Source organism: Leopardus geoffroyi, chromosome B2 (genome assembly GCF_018350155.1).
Source record: "Leopardus geoffroyi isolate Oge1 chromosome B2, O.geoffroyi_Oge1_pat1.0, whole genome shotgun sequence".
NCBI lineage: Eukaryota > Metazoa > Chordata > Mammalia > Carnivora > Felidae > Leopardus > Leopardus geoffroyi.
Genome location: NC_059332.1, coordinates 43,494,602 through 43,517,070, shown reverse-complemented (window position 1 = coordinate 43,517,070; position 22,469 = coordinate 43,494,602). Strand labels below are relative to the sequence as shown.

At 43.5% G+C, this 22,469-nt stretch overlaps 1 protein-coding gene across 9 annotated transcripts in view; it reads right to left on the bottom strand.

The window, feature by feature from the left end:
• RUNX2 (RUNX family transcription factor 2) overlaps nucleotides 1-22,469 on the bottom strand; it is a 281,233-nt gene that overhangs the window by 153,380 nt on the left and 105,384 nt on the right. For all 9 annotated transcript variants that reach the window (XR_006717237.1, XM_045498433.1, XM_045498434.1 and 6 more), the window contains exon 5: nucleotides 16,834-16,938. Coding sequence is in view for 8 of the 9 variants with exons in the window: in XM_045498433.1 (XP_045354389.1) it covers nucleotides 16,834-16,938 (105 nt within the window). In the remaining variant the exon portion in view is untranslated. The remainder of the gene's footprint in view (nucleotides 1-16,833; nucleotides 16,939-22,469) is intronic.

The window sequence follows — 22,469 nt, the reverse complement described above, 5'->3', positions numbered from 1 at the left end:
CCCTTTAAATCTCAAGATGTTTATGAGAAACCTTTGCCCTTCTTGATTACCCTTTAGACATTATCACAGCCATGTGTTCAACCTTCCACAAAACCCTGGCTGCTGAACGCTCTCACTGTCTATCGCAGTTTCTCAAAAGGAAAGGGAGGTTGGTTTATTTTGTAAGCTTTCATTTATTTATTTATTTCTGAGAGGAGAGTGGGGGTGGGGGGAAGGGGCAGAGAGAGAGGGAGGGAGAGAATCCCAAGCAGGTTCTGGCTCTCAGCACAGACCTGGGTGCAGGGCTCAAACCCACAAACTGTGAAAGGACCTGAGCCAAAACCAAGAGTTGAATGTTTAACCGACTGAGCCACCCGGGCGCCCCAAGAAAAGTTGGTTTTTTAAGTCTTAAGTAAAGCCCTCAAGGAAGAAAGCAGCTCAGGAAGAACAGACAACTAAACCACTTGGGGGATACACTGATGGGTCTGGTGTTGCTTCAGATGATACATGATCTGTTTCATAGCTTATTCCTCAGGGATACACAGCCAGCCTCTGTTCACAGTACTTAAAAGATACACAGACAATAAGGAATAAATCCCTTCTACTGTCCACATCTGTGTAATGAAGAGACTTTTCCTGCAACAAAGTATTCAGGAGAGGGCTCCTTTTTATAATAGGAGTAAACTACCCCTCTTCTCACTTGTTTTTCCTTCCCACTATCAATCTCTGGACCTCAAGAGCAGAAAAGGAGCCACTAATCCCCTTGAGGTTGACTTCTGCTATGGAAAAGGCAGCTGTTGTAGTTTTTAAGAATCCTTAGAAGGGGTCTTGACAATAAATTATCTGAGGGTGGGGGAGGCCCAAACGTGGAAATCACGAAAATACATAAGTAATGTCCCAAAGTGCCAAGGCCACAAAGGAAACGGCACAGACAAGAAAGAAAGGAGGCCAGTAAAAGGAAGTGGGTTGTGACTTCTGACCCAACGGTGGGTTGTGGGTGGCTCTCCAACAGTGGTGATGCTTTGGAAAGGTAAAGTGTAGTGGCGAAAGGGTCCAAGTGTGCTTACGGAATCAAGGAGCCCAAGTTATTTTGGAAGGAAAGAAAAATATGTTTTCTCAGTATTTTTCCTTTCCCCCAGCTTAAGCACCACACCCACTTAGCCTTCTTTCTTCCCAGTTGGGTCACCTGTTTCAAAGTCTGTTTCTTCCGTGTCTTTGATTATTATTTTTTTTTCCTTTAGAGAAAATTATATCCGCTTAGTACAAAACAATGGACTCATCTGAGAATGCTACATATGTGTGTCTTCTTTGTTTTTCGTAGTTTCATCAGAGAGCTATCACGGGTGCTTAGAGCAAACCATCCGCAGGTGTGCTAAATTATTCTCACAAAAGTCGCTCAGACAGGTATTTAATAAGCAAAAGAGAGAATTCAAGAAGAAATCTAAAAATAAAAGCTCTGACGCCTGGCTTCACTGACAGAGAGGCTAACCCAGGAAACAAAGCTCTTTACTCCCCTGCGTGCCACCTCCAAAGTGGACAGGGATGACACATTCAGTAAGTCTTTCTTAGGTTTGCTCTGCCTAGCTTCACCACTGCTCTGCCAGACTTTTTTTTTTTTTTTTTTAATGTTTTATTTACATTTGAAAGAGAGAGAGAGAGAGACAGAGCAGGAAACAGGGAGGGGCAGAGAGAGGGAGAGACAGAATCCGAAGCAGGCTCCAGGCTCTGAGCTGTCGGCACAGAGCCTGCCACAGGGCTCGAACTCACAAACCATGAGATCGTGACCTGAGCCAAAGTGGGACACTTAACCCACTGAGCCACCCAGGCGCCCCTCTGCCAGCTTTTAAATGCATGCAGATTTCTGTTTTCAGAAATAAATCTGGCCTATTTCCTCTATCCCTCCTTCTCTGTGTCAATCCTTCCCTTGAGGCTGATTGTTGGACAAGAGCTCCTCAAGATCCAGGTGACGTGGACTGTGATGTCACCTGGAAGTGCTTTCAATTTCTCCCAGTAGGAAGTGAACGGAGAGAAAAAACTGAATCAACTTCATAAAACCCCGCCTTCTGGATCTGGCATCTAAAAGTCAAACACACCTGAGTTTTTCCAATAATCAAACCTCACTCGGTCCCACCTTCTCGCTAGTGCCTCTGTTAGGATATCAGTAACCATGTTTGGATCATGTGGCAGATCTGTTCGTCTTTTTGGTCACGTTTTTCTCAATTAAAGATTCTAATGGCCGCTGAAGCAAGACAAATTACCCTCATCATTTGTGTCTACAAACCTCTGCAACTCTGAGCTTCAGAATTCTAATGGGAAACAGAAATCATGCCTTTGATTTTAAAAAGCAGAGAGGTGGCCCTTTGTTGCCCTCCACAGACACACACACCAAATCGCTAAGATGGAAGGGATTTGAATGAAAAGCCCGCTGGTCAAACCCTCAGCCAAACCGTCCATCCTATGGAACAATTCTTACCGTCCAGAAGTTCTTCTTCAAATCTAACCTAAATCTATCATGCTTCAGTTAAAACCTGTTCTTTCTCCGACAGAGCCAGAAACGAAACAGCTGGTCACCATACACGGCTTAATAACTCCTCATAATTTTGAAGTCTGTTATTAAGTCATTTTTCAGCCTCCTCTTCTTGAAGCTAAATAATCCCACGTCTTTCAACTTATCCTTATAGGTTCAATTTTACAACCCTTTAATCATCATCAATGCTCTGCGCTAAACATTCTGAAGTTTTCCATGTCGCTCTTATGTTTTGAAACCCAGCTCACCTTTGGAATTACTTCTCGTCCATGAAAGCCCAAAGACTCTCCTCAAATAGGTACCCTACTGCTCTGTTTGGGTTGTTTTTGGTACAAATCTGCTCCTACGGCTCCTTCTATGAGAACAACACGGTCCTCGGGACCTGGTATTCTCAACTGCTTGCCGGCCGCACAGGACTCATTCCCTCCGCCGACTCCCACTCAGTCTTCCTCACCAGACAGAGCTCGTCTAGGTCTTTCTCAATGCACCTTCCCCAAATGATCCTATTATAAAATGAGTATCCAGCTGAGCTGAGCCGATCCACTTATGTAAACCAAGTTCTTAACCAAAAAGGTCTTAAAGCGTCTTCTCCATTGCAGACAACATCTCTGAATGTCCTGTCCTCAAGGCCTTAACTCAGAGAAGAATCTCAAGCACCTTGACAAGCATCTCATGAGAGAGGTTGAGGGCCTGTGGGGGTACACGTGGAGAGTCCTTCTGTGCTCCTCAAATTAGGCCGTGGCGGCTGTGGGTGGAATTACAGAACAGGCAACTTTGACATATGTGATTCTGGTCACCTCTTTTTGCAAACCTTTTCGTAACCATGCAGGCATTCTCCCAATGCCCTCTCCTCTACCAAAACTGGACATTAGACTCAGACAGTGAGCACATTCGGGGCTAGACGTGTGATGCGCCCTCTACCTTGAGGCCTCTTCCCTGCCCTTCCTAGAGCTGGCTTCCTCTTACCCTGCAGGTCTCAGCTCTGATTTCTCCTCAAAGAGGCCTTCACTGCACACTCTAGGATAGGTTCCTATCCGTCCTCCGATGCCCCATTATTCTTCATTGCTACATCAGTTCCCTTTACTGCACGTGTCACGATTGACAATTGGATGCAATTCTACACAAATGCTCCTTTGCTCATTTCTTGTCCGTCTTCCCCTTGGCACGCAGGCTCCTCAAAGGTGGGGGTCGTACCCGCTTTGTTTTGTGTGCCTGGTGCCTGCTAACGGTACCCACTCAAAAATAATTTTCGAAAGAAGCGATACCCCCACTGCCAGAAATATTTACATTTTAAAGCATCTCTCTAGTTGTCATTAAAAGGGGGCTCTGTTAGCTATTATAAAGGGGGCAGGTATTTTTAGTGGTGGGATGGGGCAGTGGGAGGAGGGCGTAGGGGTCCTCCTCAGACCCACCCAGCCTTAATCATTCAGGCAAGGCCAGCCCACCCTGTCACACAGACAGCCGTTGCCTCTTCCAAGATATTAACTGGAAACTGCTGTCAGCCTCGTTGCCCTGCTGCTGCTCCTTAAAGCGATCAATCTCGTTTCCAGTTATCCTCTCTCCTTTCACTTCGACACAGCCAGGCCCCTCACGGCATTCCACTGTTGTCCTGATGCTACTTCCTCGCGGCTGTCGCCTTCACAAAAGTACCAGCATTACCAGAGAAGAATATTCAGGCGACTACATAGCCAAACACTAGCGGCGTGCAATCTTTGGAGACAGGGTTATGGACGCAATTCAGTCAATCTTTATTTTCCACGTTTTCTACCACGGACTTGCCCACATTTTCTTCTCGCGCACCCTTTTTAGAGTTAGCTTTTTGTGGGAGGGCTAACTTTATTTCACTGGTACTCAAAGTGAGATTCTGCCAAGGGTTAGGTCACACACCTCATTTTCATCTCACAAAAGTCAGTGCTTCTCAGCTCAGCTCAACTTTCGTCTGAGCGAATTCAAGACTCATTGCATAAACACACATGCACGTGCACATGCGTGTGCACACACACACACACATTTATATGCCTTCTGTGTGTGAGGCCTTGTACCTTGTGACTTATCTATAATAGCAACGCTGCTACATCATGAGGCTTCCTTCTTAAGTAACGTTACTTCATAACATCAACCAAGAATACCCTGGGCTTGACACCAGGAGCTTCCACAAACTTAATGGCAAAGCAGGGGGGAGTCTTAGTAGCGACTAACCGAGCAGAAGAGACGTGGGCTCCTTGCCCACCTCTATAAATCACCTGCTGACTTGCAGAGTGACACAGAGCAAATGAGTTCTCAAGTGGCCATGCCTCAGTTTACCCCCTTGTAAAATGCACAGCGCATCCCTCAAAGGGGTGTAAAGAAGATCAGTGAGGTAATGTCTAAGTGTTTGGAACTCCTTGGCAGAAAGGCGCTACATAATTACTATTTGGTATTTAAGTTGCCCTTCATGTGCGCCAAGTACTTTATGATCATTCCTTAGGAGTTACTCCCAACTACTCTGAAGTTGCCTTCATGCCTATTTCTACTTGAAGGACGAAGAAACTGAACTGGGCAGAAGTGGAATGATTTGCTGAGGGTCACTACCTACCACGGCACTGAGGCCTCACAGGAGGCATTTCCAGGTCCTCTGCTTCCCTTAATCATAACTGAATCCACATCTTAAACACAAACTGCCCATAGAGACGAATCCCCAAACAGCTCCCATGGGACAAAAAAGTTACAACTGGTTTTTGCACGGTATCGAGCACGGTGAGAGGGTGAAACAGAAACCAAAGGTCTAGAATTAGTAACCTTGACTTCACAGTCACCCCTCTCTTACACACCCATGTTTCTCCTCACTTCTGCTAAGTACAACAGCCTATGTTTGGGCACCGTCCTAATCTTCTTGAAGGGCCCCTGTTTTCCTACTAATAATTTCCAGGGCCAAACCTACAGAGGCACAGAGCCCAGGATAAACCAACCTGAGTCCTGCCCGGCCAAAACACAGGCTAGCATTTTTACCTAAGTTGTCGCTCGTAAAAATCAGCGTCAAGAAGGTTAAGAGTAAGAAGATGCATGTCGCGGAGGGTACAGATGCCGTCCGAGGGTTAACGGAAAGGCAGAAAGTACCAGCTCGCTTTGGTGTGAGCTGACCTCCTCCCCACCAGCGACTTCCTGCACAACAACCATGAGAGGTGCACGCAGCCAACACCAGAGTCGCCCCATCCACTGTGCGCAGGGAAGTTCCACCCCAGATTATGGTCTCCCGGCTCTCTCCAAGCACGCTCCTCCATCTGCCCAGGAGTTCCCTCCCTCCGCCTTCCTTCAGAGATCCATTTACCGTATAAAAGAAGCATCTTTTGGTTGGGAGTCCCGTAGTCTCATAAAATGACAGGAAATGTGTGGACAACAACATCGAAAAACCACTGCTCTGGTTTGCAACAGCCAAATGACCTCTGAGGACCAAATGTAATGACAGAGTCCTGTACCATAAATTTGAATAGAAAGTTCCAAAGCAACTTAGGGCCCGCTCAAGCCAAAACAGTGAAGTAAGGGATTTAATTTCCTCTCCCCCTATGCCCCTTTCTTTGACTTCTCCCCCCTCTGCCAGAACATTCCCTCCCACCGCCTTTCGACCACTGGCCCTGGACTCTTCAGAGCTCCCCATGGTGAAAGGCACGGACATCCATTTCCCTTCATCCATCTTCCATGAAAATCTATCTGTACTGTATTCTATGCCCTTAAATCCTACTCTAACAAGCCTGATAATAATGGCCTGAAAGTCTTAGCACAAAGGAATGGTGTCCACGGCAGTCCCCCCCCTTATCCGCAGTGTCCCTTTCTGTGATTTCAGTCACGCGTAGTCAACCACGGCTCAAAAGCCGATGAGCCTCACACGGTCAAGACAGCAGCCTCCTGCTATGTCACGATGCCTACATCACTCTCCGCACTTCAGCTCGTCATGTGGGCATTTTGTCATCTCACCTCCACGCGAGAAGGGGGAGTGCAGTACGGTAAGACAGTTTGAGAAGGAGAGGGTGGATAGGACCACATTCACCTAACTTTTATTAGAGTATACTGTTATAAGTGGTTATTTATTGTTGCGCATCCCTGACTGTACCTATTTATAAGTGGAACTTTATCATAGGTGGGCACGAACAGGAAAAAAGTTGGTACCTATAGGGTTCAGTGCTACTGTAGTCTCAGGTGTCCACTGGGGTTCTTGGAAGGCATCTCCAGGGATGAGGGAGGGCCACTGGAGTGTGGCTCTCGGGCACTAAAGAGCAGACAGACTTTCCGCAGGGTGCCTCACATATCACATCGTGCTGGCAGCCTGTGACATTTTCAGGAACTGCTGACATTTTCCGGGAACAAAAAGTGAGAGTTTACCACTAACAGGTTCTCAGGAAGGAACCACTAAGGGATCTGCCTCACAAAAAAGGAAACCGAATCCAGAAGGAAGAGCTGAGGTCCATGAAGGAATGGTGAGCAAAAAAATTGGTAAACATATAGGTAAATATGAAAGAAACCATTTAAACACTGATAATGACTAATCCGGGGAGTACAAAACAAGGATAAAAATATCAGAGAATGACATCAGAAGAAAGGAAGTGATTGCAGTTTAAAGAATGCTAGGGGCGCCTGGGTGGCTCAGTCGGTTAAGTGTCTGACTCTTGATTTCATCTCAGGCCATCATCTCATGGTTCGTGAGATTGAGCCCCGCGTCGGGGTCCATACAGACAGCACGGAGCCTCGTTGCGATCCTCTTGCTCCCTCTCTCTCTCTGCCCCTCCACGGCTCATGCTCGCTCTCTCTCAGCATAAGTAATAAACATATTTAAAAAATAAATAAAATGAGGTATGCTAAAGTTCTTACACTATCCAGGAGGTAGACAGAGATCATAATTACTTTTATGAAGACAAATACATGTGTTAACTATTGAAAGAAAGAAATGAAATGATAATCTTCGATCCAGTAGAGGAGGAAGGCTGGCACATATCTAAAACAAAACCGAATAGGACATGTTCTGTAAAGGGGAAATAGTTGCAAAAGGAGGAAATGCAGAAATGTAAAATCCAAAAGCTCACACCTTAAAATTATAGAATCCTGAACTAGTGACAGTATGCCAGACCTGAAAAGCATCAGAAACCCATACTGCTAGGGCCAACCTACAGCAAATGTGTGATGCTTGAAGTCAGCTGTGACTCCCTACCTCCAAGGCTGGCTAAGGCCCTACCTACACACCTGAGTCACTGTTGACTTTCTAGTGTCCAGGACTTCATTATTCACTCTCCCTTTATCTCTCCAAACGTGCTCCCAATACAGGATTCCGGATCGCTTACATCGACTTACTATGAATGGAAGTCTGAGTTACTGTTTCCGGAGGTGTTTGCATGGAAGCCTTAGTCCTGAATTTGAATAAGTGCTTTGGTCTGTTAGCAACTAGATTCGAGGCACCACTACACAGAAGCAGAGGAACTGGGAGCCCTTCCTTTGCTACTAAAGTGCCACAGCCCCAAATACAGTCTCCCACTTGAACTGTCACGTAGGACCTTGAATTCATATCCACATGGCTTTTATGCTCTCTCAATTTCCAAAAGTTACTTGGAAAACATGAGCAGTAATTTTCCATACCTGCCCAGATACAAACTTTTGAGATTTTACGCGAAGACGACAGATGTGCTTTAACTGACATCACAAATGCATCCTACGAACGTGCTAGGTAGGGACAAGTATGAATATAAAGAGCCAATAATCTTTGTCCTCTGTTATCTTTAAGAATACCTTCTTCTGCTCTCGTCCAGTCCTCTTTGAAGAAAATGTTATAGTACAAACAAAACGGAAATAAGGTGGTTCAGTGATCTATCAGGAATTTTCTTTCTTGGGAAGGAAAATTTACTTTTGATAAATTAATAATAAATCAATCAATATAAGCCCAAAGTCTGTTTCTCTCTCACGTCCCTAACGCTATTTTAAGAATGAATGATTTCTGGGGCACCTGGGTGGCTCAGTCAGTTAAGCGTCCAGTTCTTGACCTCGTGGTTCATGAGATCGAGCCCCATGCCGGGCTCTGCGCTGACAGTGTGGAGCCTGTATGGGATTCTCTCTCTGTCCCTCCCCTGCTTGTTCTCTAAATAAATAAATAAATAAATAAATAAATAAATAAATAAATAAGCATGAAAAATTAAAAGAAAAAAAAATGAATGATTTCTGACTTGCACCAAAATACAAACTCCTGACCCACTGGATCAAGTAGATGTGTGTTTTCAGCAGACATATCACTTGGGAACCTGCCATCAACTGGAGCATATGCATGTGGAAAATGTGCTCTTATTGTGAAAGCCACAGCTCCTTGTTAACACAAGTCCCGTACAATGAGAAAGCACATTCAGAACCGGGAAGCCAGGGAAAAGTGCAGGAGAGGGACATAAGCATGTTTTAACGGCTGTGATGATTTGCCATGAAAGGATGTTAAGGCCACAGCGCCTTGCTGCAGCATGCCATGTGCTGCTGAATTAAATTACTGCCATGCAGTCTGCTGGCGAAGGAATGTGTAAACAGGCCATATAGCCTTGCATCAGTTCCACAGAATGTTGCACAACACAAAATGCCTCTCGATGTGTCATTTCCTTCTTGGCCATCTTCCCAGCTCCTGACAGTCAGTCAACAACAAAAAAAAAAAAGGACTGAAAGAGATTTAGAACTGCTCCTCTCAAGTGCACATTCCACCAACCACCAGACATGACCTCTACCGGTGCTCCTGACCGCACCCCCCATCCTTCTTAAAGAAAGGGAGAAAAGGAACAGTTGTGTGTGTGTGTGGGGGGGGGGGGTTACCTGTTATTATCCTCTTAAGTCAAAGATTTTCAACAATGCTTTATACACTAGTAACTCAGTGTTTACTATTTTTGACCATCAAATTTTGGCTTATGTTGGCTGACTTGTAAATATCAAAACACAGCATTTCCCTGTAACTTCCATTCCTGGGGCAAGCTTCAGAGACAGCAAAGAACCAGGAGAAGTCTGCAAGGCAAGAAGGTACCAGCTTTTCTACTAATGCTTTGTGCTAAGGACTAAAATTCAGGCCTGTAGCATGAGGAGTATGGCTGAAGACCTATCAAGATTTTCTCACACCGTCTTCACAGACAGAAAGAACGTGAATGCAAGAAGCTCCAACAACCTTAAACAAGTTCTTCTGCTATCCCTCCATCCAATACATTTTATATGTCCCCCGCCTTTCACAGGTGACCAACCTCTAAATATACCCAACCGCCGTCTATAAATGAGCAGAGGACATGGGCCAACCACCATGAAAAGCCCATTCACCCAACTGGGATGAAGAGTAGTAGAGGAAGAAGGCCAGCCACCACTGAAATCAACTGGAGTGAGGAAAAGGCCAAGCCCTCCATTCTCTCCACCTTTCATGGGGCTGGAACACAGGCCTGGGTGGAACAGAATTGGAGATGATCCTGGCCCAGACTACCCTATGTTGTTTAAGTCTGTTACCTTAGGTTCGTAAGGTAAAATTTCTGCCACTGGAATTGCCTTAAGAACACGGAATCGTAAGGGCACCTGGGTGGCTCAGGTGGTTAAGCGTCCAACTTCAGCTCAGGTCATGATCTCATGGCCCATGAGTTCAAGCCCCACATCAGGCTCTGTGCTAATAGCTCTGAGCCTGGCGCCTGCTTCGGATTCTGTTTCCCTTACTCTCTGCCCCTCCCCCACCTGTGCACGCGCGTGCCTGCGTGCTCACCCTCTCTCAAAAAATAAACAAACATTCAGGTGCCTGGGTGGCTCCGTTGGTTAAGCGTCTGACTTCGGCTCAGGTCATGATTTCACAGTTTGCTGGTTCAAGCCCCATGTCAGGTTCTGTGCTGACAGCTCGGAGCCTGGACGGAGCCTGCTTTAGATCCTGTGTCTCCCTCTCTCTCTGCCCCTCCCCTGCTCACACTCTGTGTCTCTCTCTCAAAAATAAAGGTTAAAAAAATTTTTTTTTAATAAATAAATAAACAAAATATTTTTTAAAAACACAGAATAATAACCTGATCTCTGAAGAAGTATAGATTTGTGATGCGCAGGTGAGAATGCGCCACCAGGAAAAGAAACCAGTTTGGCTGATGACCTAAGCCTGACAAGCTGAGCAAGCCAGGGTGCTGAGGCAGTCCGAGAAACACAAACACTGCCTTGCACTTCCAAAGAGCCTCTCCCTCACCAAAGTGCCAGCCCTGCTCAAGTCAAAATGCAGCTGAGCAGGGCAGCGTTGTAGGAAAGGAGTCTGATCAACCGGAAAGAGGCAGGGCTTCCTCCTTCTCCCACCAGGTCAGGACAGGTGGCTAGCTGGTCAGCAGTGAACAGTAGTGTCCCAGCAGATGGTGGCTTTGGTCTCTCCTTAAAGAGTGACTATGATCTGCTTCCCTAAGGCACACCACTCAAAACCCATCAGACACCCACTCATGTGTGTTAGGTTATCGGGTCTGCAGATGTGCTGGCAAGTGAGAACTTCCAAAGCTGGGTGATATAAAGCATAAAACTTCCAGGCTCGTCCACTTGAGGATTCATAAAATACTTCTGCTACAGACTTGCCATGGTGCCAGCCAAAGCTAATAACCTCTTTGTGTTCAAACATCAAATGTTCTTCTCTTATACGAGTATTGATCTGGTGCAGCTTGATTTGACCTGCTAATACCGAGCACCCCAAGGTAACACTCACCCTTAATTCATCTGATAATTACCAAATATCTCCAATTCAGAAGGAAGCTACTATAATTAAAACTTGGGGGTCACTGCACAGAGCCTTTTTTAAAAAAAGAAAACGGGGTGGGTGGGAAAGTAGGGTGAAGCCTTTGTGATTTTGATGGTTGGGTTCTTGAATGCACCGTAGCAGGGAAGAAGGCCCCTGTGATTGTGAATTAATATAATTAGAGGGGATTGGATGGAGACTCAGGTTTCTCCTTAAAACTCTGATAAGAAGCTGCCATAGTGCAGCTGCCTGACCCCCAGCCTCACTTGTCCTGCCCCCTTGAGTGTTGCACACATCCTGTAAACTGTGGACAGAAAACTTTGCAGAACTTTTTTTTTAAATGTCTTATTTATTTTTGAGGTGGAGGGGGAGCAAGTGGGGCAGGGCAGAGAGAGAGAGAGGGAGACACAGACCCCGAAGCAGGCTCCAGGCTCTGAGCTGTCAGCACAGACGCGGGGCTCGAACTCATGAACCATGAGATCATGACCTGAGCCAAAGTCGGATGCTTTAACCAACTGAGCTACCCAGGCACCCCACAACCTTGCAGAATGTTAAATGCCCCACCCCAGATTAAGAAGTCAAGAGAGCTTTCATAAGGTGATACCTCAAAACAATCATTTCTCCTGTTGCAACAATGACATTTACCATCTAAGCACTTATGGAAGTTGATGATATTGGTAAGGGAGCCAATGAACCACTGCCCCCATCATTCATAGCTCTGTGGATTTCTTCCCCTTCAATCTAGGCTGCACCTGTATCTTGCTTCAACCAACAGTATATGGAAGAAGTGACTCCATGCCAGTTCTGAGCCTTAAGAAAGCCTAAAAGGTCCCACTCTCATAGCTTTGGGTGCCCTGACCTACCACATGAGAAGTCAGGCTGTGCTGGACAGACCACATGGAAAGGCCATGCAGAGGGGAAAGGCTCCAGGACTACATGGAGAGACAGAAAGGCCCCACTCCCCCATTCCAACCTCCTTGCCATCCCACCAAGGCAGCAGATAGAAGAATGAAACCACCATGGATGCTCTGGCACCAGCCACAATCTTCCCACAGCCACACAAAAGACCCCAAGCAAGACTGCAGAAAACCGATCCAGATGAACCCCAGGCAGCCCACCGAACCATGAGAAATAATCACCTGGTTGTTGATTTCGGCCATTCTGTTTCGGGATCGTTTGTTATGTATCAATAGATCACTAAAAGAACAGCACGAGGAAGTAAAGGATCCCCACTATGGAAGGTGATTTTTTTTCTTTTTCCATCCTCTGCACAGCCAATAATACCTTTTCCCCATCAGCCCTCTTCCCTAACCCGGAACCACATCCCCGACGTGGCTAACCAAGCTTTCACCTTCCTGGAGAAAGTCTTGAAGTCAGACTGCAGTCAGGACTAAGGGCATACGTGGAACAAAGGATCCTAATAGAAACTGATGTTTGAAAGAGGTAGGCATCCGGATGGACTGCTGCTGACGCTACACTGACTTCTCCTGCTTGCAGGAGGTCAAAACGCCTTGCCTCGACACAAGACGTACAAATTTGGGATCCTGGATATGATGTCATGTCTTAAAACGATAAGCTGGCAAAGAAAACAAATGGCATTTTGTAAAGATGTGCACCGTTTTCATGTTTACGCTACTTAAGATGAAGGTTCTAATAAGTCATCGGCTATGTTCCTTTCAAGGGAAGTTTTATAACCGAGATGAATCACAACTGCAGAAGATCAAAGTTAAAAAACATCAATGATGCCATGGGGTACTTTTTAATCTTGTAATGAGTGATGATCATGTGCTCTTATGAAGTGAGTCCAACTGCCAGCGCCAGATGTGTATATTGAGAAAAGAAGTTGTTTGTGATGTGACAGCACCGGTTCAGCTGCCAGAGACAAAAAACATGGAAGGATGAAACCTTTCTGATTTTTGAGTGAAAAGCAAGTCCTGGCAGATGTGCTGATAAGCAGGGCCTCAGAGGGGGGCACCAGTGCCATCGCGTCTTGGGATGCTTCTTTGCTGCCAATTTTGCTTCTCATCCCTTCTGCAGCGCTGTCCCCAGGCAGCATGAATACCTGCTCAAGGCACCGTTTCTAACACTTACGAGTGTCATGTACTAAGGCGCAGAAATTAGTAAAACCGTCTGCAAGAAGAAAAAAAAAAATAGCCCACGGGGGAGCAGAATCTAGATTCTAATCTATTTCCCGGAAGCATATTATAAGCAAAACTCTACAGCAAACTTTTGACACTGAAGGGAATTTATGTAATAACAGCTAACACTTAACGGGCAGTAAATAGATGACAGTCACTGTGTTAGCATTTTACATACATTACATCATTTTACATCTCTGCAGCAACTGATGAGGAAAATACTGTTACTATTCTCACTCTAACAGATGAGGAAACTGAGGCAAACAGAGGTTAGGTGACTCACTTACCGCCATACAACTAGGAAGTGGTGGAGCTGGGATTTCAATCCAGATAGTCTGACACCAAAGCCCACACCCTTAATCACTGTGCTAGGCTGAATAAAGACCCAACCAGGTAACTCAGAATTTGTCCTTGTCCAAATAGCTGATCTACCAAAAGGAGCCTTTTCAACATATACTCTGATCTCTGGAAGAAGGAGTAAAATTCCATTAACAGGAATAAATGCTATAAAATCCTCAGCTTCATCAAACCATTACAATAATAAACAGATGTATCCTATCTCTAGGACAAGCACTACTTAAATAATTATAATTTTTGTGGGAGAGAAGGCTAAAACAATTGCATTGTCTTTTTCTCTCTCCGCGGGAAAGCCTTTTTCTAAGGCCCTAGTCTGGTAAGGGTTAACGATGTAAGTCATTTGGAAATCTAGAGTAAGGGTTGGCAAACAGCAACTTGTATGCCAAATCTGACCCACCACCTGTTCTTGTAAATAAAGATTTATTGAAACACAGCCACAACCACTCGCCTATGTATTGGCTAAGGCTGCTTTTAAGCTACAATGCCAGAGTTGAGCGCTTGTGGTAGGGAAAGATATGGCCCACAGAGCTGAAATTATTTACTATTTGACACTTCATAGAAAAAGTTTGCCAACCCACATTCTAGCGTTTTTTTTCCATTTAACATTATATATGTACCAATCAATCAAAATCTTATTATAGTTGAAGAAAATGGAAAATCCTGTGCATTTTTCACACCTGGGAGTCTCAAATTTAAAGAATAATATTGAGGGGCACCTGGGTGGCTCAGCTGGTTAAGCATCCAAATTCGGCTGAGGTCATATCTCACAGTTCGTGGGTTCAAGCCCCGTGTTGGGCTCTGTGCTGACTGCTCAGAGCCTGGAGCCTGCTTCAGAATCTCCCTCTCTCTCTGCCCCTCCCCTGCTCACACTCTCTCTCTCAAAAATAAATAAACATTAAAAAAAAAAAAAGAACAATATTGAGAAGAGTGCTATACAATGCCCAAGATCGCCAAGAGCAGAGCAGAAGGAAATAATACAGCACAGAGAGTCAAGGTTATAGGATTAAGACGTTACTGATACCATACCCATGCTTGTATCCAGGCACTGAGTTTGGCAAGCCACCTTGCATGATGTCAGAGAAATGACTTCATATTGTCACATAATTTCTGGTTTGTGAAAAATGTTACTCAGGCTAAGCTAGGGCAGTGGTCTGCCGCTCAAGAACTCTACCTGCCCACCCCCCAAGCACCATGGGCAGCACCCAAAGCCTGAACTCAGGTCACACATATACCATCTGCCCCTCTACTCTGAACTCTCCTTGCTTTCAGAGCACTTCTTGGCCTTTAGTGATCAACTAATCACTTCTGCCAACAACCTCCTGGGAATGAGGGAATGGTATCCTCCCTTGAAAGAGAAGGGGCTTTCCTGAAGCTACCCTGCTTCCTCACCTTCTGTCACCCCTTTCAGAACGGGACAGCACCCACCCACCCTTCCCTGCTTCCTCCCCCAACCATCAACTTGTGAACATCAGCTCTGGAGTGTATGGACTCATACACAAACAGAGGCACGCAGACATACACACACATAATAGTGGTTTTTCCAAGAACTGAGAAAAGCTGCTGAGATCAGCAGGAAACATCTTTGAGAGATAAAGATTAGCAGTGCTGACTGTCAAAAGACTACTGTCCTGCTTTATGCATGACTGCAGTGGGTGTCCCTGCCTTTTGAGGAACTCAAGGGCTAATTAGATAACCTGTCTCCCATCACAAGGTGTCTTCCCCAATTTATGGCAGTCCAGAAAAGTCAGCCAAAGCACCAAACCAGACAAGACAGCCCCTGTCTTGAACCTTAGAACCAGAGATTAGGGGCTACTGGAGACAGGTGTGTGACAATCGCCTGATAGAGCGTTTGCAAACCAAACAGAGCCAGCAGTGACCCGACCTTGTGAACTGAGAAGAAGCAATACACATGAAAGGAGCAGAAAGGAAAAACCTCAAAGACTGGCTTTTGAGGCAGGAAACCTCCCTACTTCAGACAAGCAGTCAGCCTTTGTGAGAAGAGACAGTGGCAAGAAGGACCGAAGGCACTGTCTGTTCCCACTGCTAAAAGACACGCTACTTGGGGAGAGGAAAACTTTACCAGCCCTTTTCTCTCAGCTTTAGAGAAAAAGAAGAAATGTCACTCTTACTGTCTAGACAGATGTATCATTATACAACAAATATTCTGCCAGCTGTACCTCCATCACAAACCAAATTAAACTCTCTAAACACAATAGCTAGGACTCCAATGTGCTCACTCATCAAAGGTAGAGTTCAATATGTTTCCATTGGCATAGAATTTTTCATGTTATATATATCAAATAATCTTTAATCTCTAAATATGTCTAAATGGTGCTGTACCAAGTTTGATCAAATCAGGTTTTTTTGGGGGGGGGCGGGAGGTGGAGAAAGCCTGTCTCAATTTAGATTTAGGAGGAAAATGCATATTGATTGGCCCAAATGGATGATGGGCACTACCTTAAACAGACGCTGGATGAACCTTCTGGATGTCCAGACAGACAAATACACAAAGGCGGATTTAAACCTGGTTTAACTCTATCTGTTAAAAGAAACTATCTATAACAATTACCAGAACATGACCAAACAACAGTGTTGTAACAATCAAGCAAGTTATCATTTGCAAATAAATTCTTTGTAATTAAGCAGTGTGCTCTTTATAAAGGGAATTGAGTGGGCGAGCTAAAAAGTTAAGACACATTCTTAGACCATGGGAAACACACGCAAATGCTTTTTGACTAAGCTCAAGATTTTGCAGACTGTTGTTTTCTTCCTCAGCTCTCATGGGTCTGTTCTGCCCTGTCTATTGTGTGCAGTGGGGGAGCAGAATGCCTTAGCAAGGAGTTACAGTGACTGAATAATTGTCCACTCGTGTCCCCAAGCGGTGTAGGCCTTAGCGATTTTGTGGCAAAATCAAAAGTGTGATTTGATTTTCTACCAACTGTGAAGTTCGACTAACTGTCCCTCGTGAAAATACACACAGGTAAACACAGGTAGCAAACTCTGCAAAGAAACCATTTACGTAAAAGTAGCACTAACTTCCTTGGGATTAGTTCCTCCGGGGGGGGGGGGGGGGGGGGGTCTCCACACACCCTGTTACCATCTCCAATACGAAGGCAAGTACTTACTTCTGGGTTCCCGGGGTCCATCCACTGTAACTTTAATAGCTCTGTGATAGGTGGCTACTTGGGGAGGGTTTGTGAAGACAGTTATGGTCAAGGTGAAACTCTTGCCTGCAGATGTAAAGGGGAAAATCCATAGTGAATATAAAAAGACAGTACCGATGATAACAGAGCAGCATAGACGTCCAGAAATTGCGCGTCGGCATCTCTGAGGAGCTCATGAAACCAACACAGGGGTCAGGACTCCTTGTTCTAAATTAGAAAGCCTGGGACGGCCACTTTACACAGTGATCACACACATGGCGTGTGTGGGTCATCGCCTCCATCGCCGCGCTATACAAGAGGACTCCGGTTCCCAGAAAAGCTGCTCAGTGGCCACAGTTGTAATGCAAACAGAAACTCTGGTCCATTTGAGGAAGGTTCTCCTCCTTTCAGTTTTCTCCAACATCAGGAACACATCCAAACACAGACAATTTTAGACGTCTTTATTTAGGATTAGGTCATGACCCCATGAGAGAACAATAGTAAATCACTGTTGATTATGTTATTTACTTCACATGGCTTTAGCATTTCATTTGCTTAACTGCACTACAATAAGAAGATGAAAGAGGACGGTTCTTATGGGAATCATTTTAACAGGAGCCAGTGTCTCCTGTCCTGGCCTTAATGTGCCTGTGGTAGGATGATTTCATCATTACTGGAACAAAGTTTTTCTCCTCCCTGCCCACCCCCTTTCCCTAAACACCCATCCTTGCTGTGAAGTCTTGAAATAACTCCCTGACAGTGACTTATGTTTTGCTAAATGTATATGACATCTCCCAATATAAATACGAATTTTTGCTTTTAGCAGAGGGTGTGCTTCATTGAAATATTACATCGGATGTTTCAAATTAATGAGCTGAAGGTGATGAATGGGGGGTGGGGGGTTGGGAAAGACAGAAAAGTTTGGTAGCAGAATCCGATGTTTGCTTTCTCCAGAAGAAGATACCAGACTCTGCTACACAGACTCACTGACAGTTGTAATCAGTTAGATTTGCAACGGTTAGTCATGTCAGATAGTCAAAACTGCAAACTGTTACAAGACAGGAAAAGGTGGGCGTGAAACAGTGACTCAATAAAACCTTCAGCGATCTCAGGCCAGAGTATTCATTTGGCCTGCTCCTGTAACAGACCTTGAAACAGCTCATTTTGTTTTGTTTTTTGGTCAGAGACTGTTTTTCCCTCTACTGAAAGCTTGAGGGTATTAAATCAAAACACAAATCTTAAACAATATGTAGCAATGCAGAGTTTAATGCAATCTTTTCAAAGCTTAATATGGAACAGGTTATATACAAGGCTTAATGTAGAACAGGTCTTTGGCTGTCAAATCTAGTGAATGGGTTTTCTTTTCAACCCAGACCATGTAAGTTCCTAAAATATGTTTAAGACACACATCGTTTGTTACTCCATATATATAGTTTTAAGTCTCTTTGGCTATGCTTTTCCATGGCCAATATAAAAAAAGGGGGGGGGGAGGAAAAACAGAAGTGGGGGAGGAGGGAGGACAGCAAAAGATGAATATTGATTAGAAAACTATTAAATGCCAGCCTTTTTATCTCATTTAATTATCTATAAGATAATTATAATAATTACATTATCTCATTTTAATCGTATCCAGTTAGGTTCATCACCCCCATTTCACAAATGAGGAAACCAAAGCCCAGGGAGGCTTAGTAATTCAACCACACAACTAATAAGAAGAAAAAAATCAGGGTCTGAACCCAGGTCTTCCAGAGTTTAAAATCAGTGTTCTTCTTTGTCAGAGAACATCCTAAACAATTAATTCGATAATTTATTTCTACACATGTCCCAATAAGCTCTATAAGACCAAGAAACAGTAAATATAAATCCACTAATGTAGTATCTCAGCCGGGATGATGAAAGCATTAATTCTGTAAGTATCACTATATTTCATCCATTATAGATCGAATGTTACATGGGTTTAAGAAATGCAGTTGGGGGCGCCTGGGTGGCTTGGTCGGTTAAGCGTCCGACTTCGGCTCAGGTCATGATCTCACGGTCTGTGAGTTCGAGCCCCTTGTCGGGCTCTGGGCTGACAGCTCAGAGCCTGGAGCCTGTTTCAGATTCTGTGTCTCCCTCTCTCTCTGCTCCTCCCCTGTTCATGCTCTGTCTCTCTCTGTCTCAAAAATAAATAAACGTTTAAAAAAAAAATTAAAAAAAAAAAAAGAAATGCAGTTGTCTGGGTAGGGACCAGAGGATTTATTATAAACATTCAGGCTAGCTGGAAGAAAAAGGCAGCTGGGAGTCTAAGCTAATTACAAAAAAACTCAGAATCTATAGAATTGGAGATTAGAATGTTGACTAGGAAGCCACTGGATCCAGAACAAGACCTCAAAACAATGTAGAGATCTGGAGGAGTGAATGGGCTGTTTCCCTAGATTGAAAGTCAATTTATATTAAACCCTAGAAGATGACATTCTGGGTCGGATTAATGAGCCAGGACTGCAATCCTCCAAAGACAGTGCTTGGAAGGCAGTTGCCATCCATGTCATGAATCTTAATAAATCAAGGATGTATAGGTCTCGATTGTCCTTAATGAGGGTAAGTAACTTGCTAGCAATACAGTCCGTGAATTTGTCAAAAACCGGTTCTGGGAATACTTCTATTTGAGACTTTCACATCTTACTTAGACTATTAAAAGTCATCGATGCTCCTCCCAAATTCAAACACCTTGCGTAAGAACAAAAGCCAATTATAAAATTCATTCTGTGAGTATGAAGCATCTAAATGTTCAACGCATTACCAATAAACATTTCTTTTTCAAAACAGGTGGGTTTGGGGGCAGGAGGGAGAAACAAGCATTTAAGTACGACTACAATCTGCTAAATCAAATCCTGAGGAACAAGATGTACTTTAACAACGGAAATAAAAATCAAGGAGGTTCCTTCTACCTCTTATTGCCCATTCAGAAGGAACATGAACATAATGTTCAAGAAACTTCCAGAAACTACCACCCAACGAAGCAACTGGTTTGTCACCTTAAAAGTAATAACCAATTTCCTAAATCAAATGTTTACAGGAGTATTCACGATTTACTTACATTTTCAGAAAATTTTTGAAAAAAGGTTTTACCAAATTCCACTGCTTGTCACTTTTCATGAGTGATAAAAAAAAAAAAAAAATTCAGGCTTCTGTTTAAAAAATGCAGGCTCCTATTTAGGGAGCTAGCTCATGAGACAACTGAGCTACCACCCTTGGCTTCATCTAGGAACTACTTCCAAATTATTATGTCCTTAAGACATATTATTTTTTGAGATAAACATCGGACCTGTCATTGAAAGACAATTCTAGCCTAGCCTGAGAGGCTATGAGGAACAGTCAACAGGGGAAGACTTCAAGCAAGGATTACATCTTAGATTGATAGAGTGCCCTGCTCTGCACAATGCAGGTACTTACAAATGCCTGTAAACTGAAAGCAGCATGTTTGATTGGAAAGTGAAGAAGCACACCAAGAAAACTTAAGGACTAAATATTTCTGTTTCAATAGCAAACACAGACTTCTGTTGAAAATATAAAGGAGAAAAAAGGAAAAGACCACTAAAAACCTTAAGCCACTCCTAACTTAATACAAGTGTCACTGATGCTCTACTGTTAATTCAAAGTACTTTCAAAAGTCAGCTGATAACCCATAATGTCCAAGTCAGTAGTGAAGTGCCTCCCTTATAAATCTAAAAACTGGGTTTCAATTTCTGAGAATTTATATCTCTACCACTGAAAAGAAAAGAAAAAGTGTTAACGTTCAAGAAACTTGCTGGTTGTCGTTTTTTAAGGCTACTCAAAAGAGAAATTTTAAATGGCTGGGGGGAAAAAAAATACAATGGTATTTTCATCTTCATCGTGATGATGATCCAGACTTCCTAACTGAGGAGGAATGCAGAAGTGTGAAAATCAAAGAGGAAGCCGGAAAGAGTTTTTTTTAGAAAGCAGGTCAGGTACACAGGCAGGTTAAAGGGTTTCCTGCCACTGAAACACTGACCCTTTTTTTTTTTTTTTTTTCAAAGAATGGTATCCCTTATCATGCTATCTTTTTTTCCCCTCTTCATTTTAGTTTGATATTACTGTTTCCTTTCACATAACGTTCATGCCATGATATAAAAATCTATTATTAGTGATAAATCAATTTTTCTTTCTCTCTCCACCCGCTCCCCCCCCCCCAACCCCCAATCTAAGTCTCGAAGACAAGTCTGGACCAATTTCTCCATCCTGCCTCTGGCAACAGACTGTAGCATTTCAGATCCTCCACCAAGTCCCGGCTGCTTCAAAGGAAAAATCCTACTTTCTTCAGTTAAGATCATAAGAAATATAGGGGGAGGGGGTCAGCTCTGTTTGGACATAATTACACTTCATCAAAAGAAGCTTTCTTCATCTTCCATGCGTGAAAAGTCTGCAAGCAGTTAAGTCTGTCTTTTTTTTTTTTTTTAAATATAAAAATTGCTATTTGGGAAACCAGCCAAAACTCAGAAAGCCAATATAGTAAAACAGTGCACACCCTTTGTTTCTCTTTGAAGTTTCTTAAATAAATATGTTGAGGGTTTACAAAGTACACTATCACTTTGCCATAGTTTCTACTCAAATTGATCAGAGAAAAGTCATGCAGCATCTATGTAATACAAAGGTAAGGAAAATGGAAACACTAGCTTGAATCTGTAAGGTATAGTGTCCAGTCTTTTACATACAGAAATTCATTACTCTAATTAAAAACAAAATAAGGGTACATAAGAAGAAGGATGCAATTCAGACCATGCAGGTAAATCATCATGTTCAAATTGTTCTTGATTCCTACTAGAAAAAAGAGAAACTTTTATTGTACTGTGGACCTGTACCAGTTAACAGAAAAAAAAAAAAAAAAAAAGAAGAATATACACTTGACACCCAATCAGTCAACAGTGAGATAGGATGTGTCTTTTTTTCTTTTAATGAAAGTAAACTAAACCTGATGCAGAGATAACCCCTTTAGTTTTGAGTCGACCAGAGGTTCTGAGCCTCATTTTATTTCAAACAACCTTTCAGTGACAGTATCTCATTAGCATGCATCATTTTTTTTTTTAAGTTAAAAAGTACAGCTTCTTGGCCCTGTTCCTAGAAAGTAAACTAAAACTACTCATCGGAAACAGCCTTGCTTGAATTTCCCTTATCAAGTTTTTACAATGGTAATAATACGACATCTGATCCAAACTAAAGAGCAATTATCGGACATGGCTTAAAAATTGATGCTTCTTATTTCCTAATTCAAACCTGGGTAGAAGTCCTTCCACAGGTCGTTATAATTTATTTCATCTCAGTCCTAAAGTGGTCTATTTTCTCTCTTCGTATCGAAACACTTAAAATGGAAATATTAGATTCAGTAAATACATAAATGAACAGAATACTTCTCATGAAGGACTATTAAAATTCTCTCCACGGGAAAAATAAAGGCAAAATGTTGGTCTCCTTAGAGACTATTTTCTGAAACATTAATCCCCCTATGAAACAGCTATGAGAATCCTAAAAGAAATTGTTTTCTATTTTATGATCTTTTTAAGGACTCCCAATATTTGAATACGGATGCGGCTGGGGGAGACCCTCAAATAATGTGGGAATTA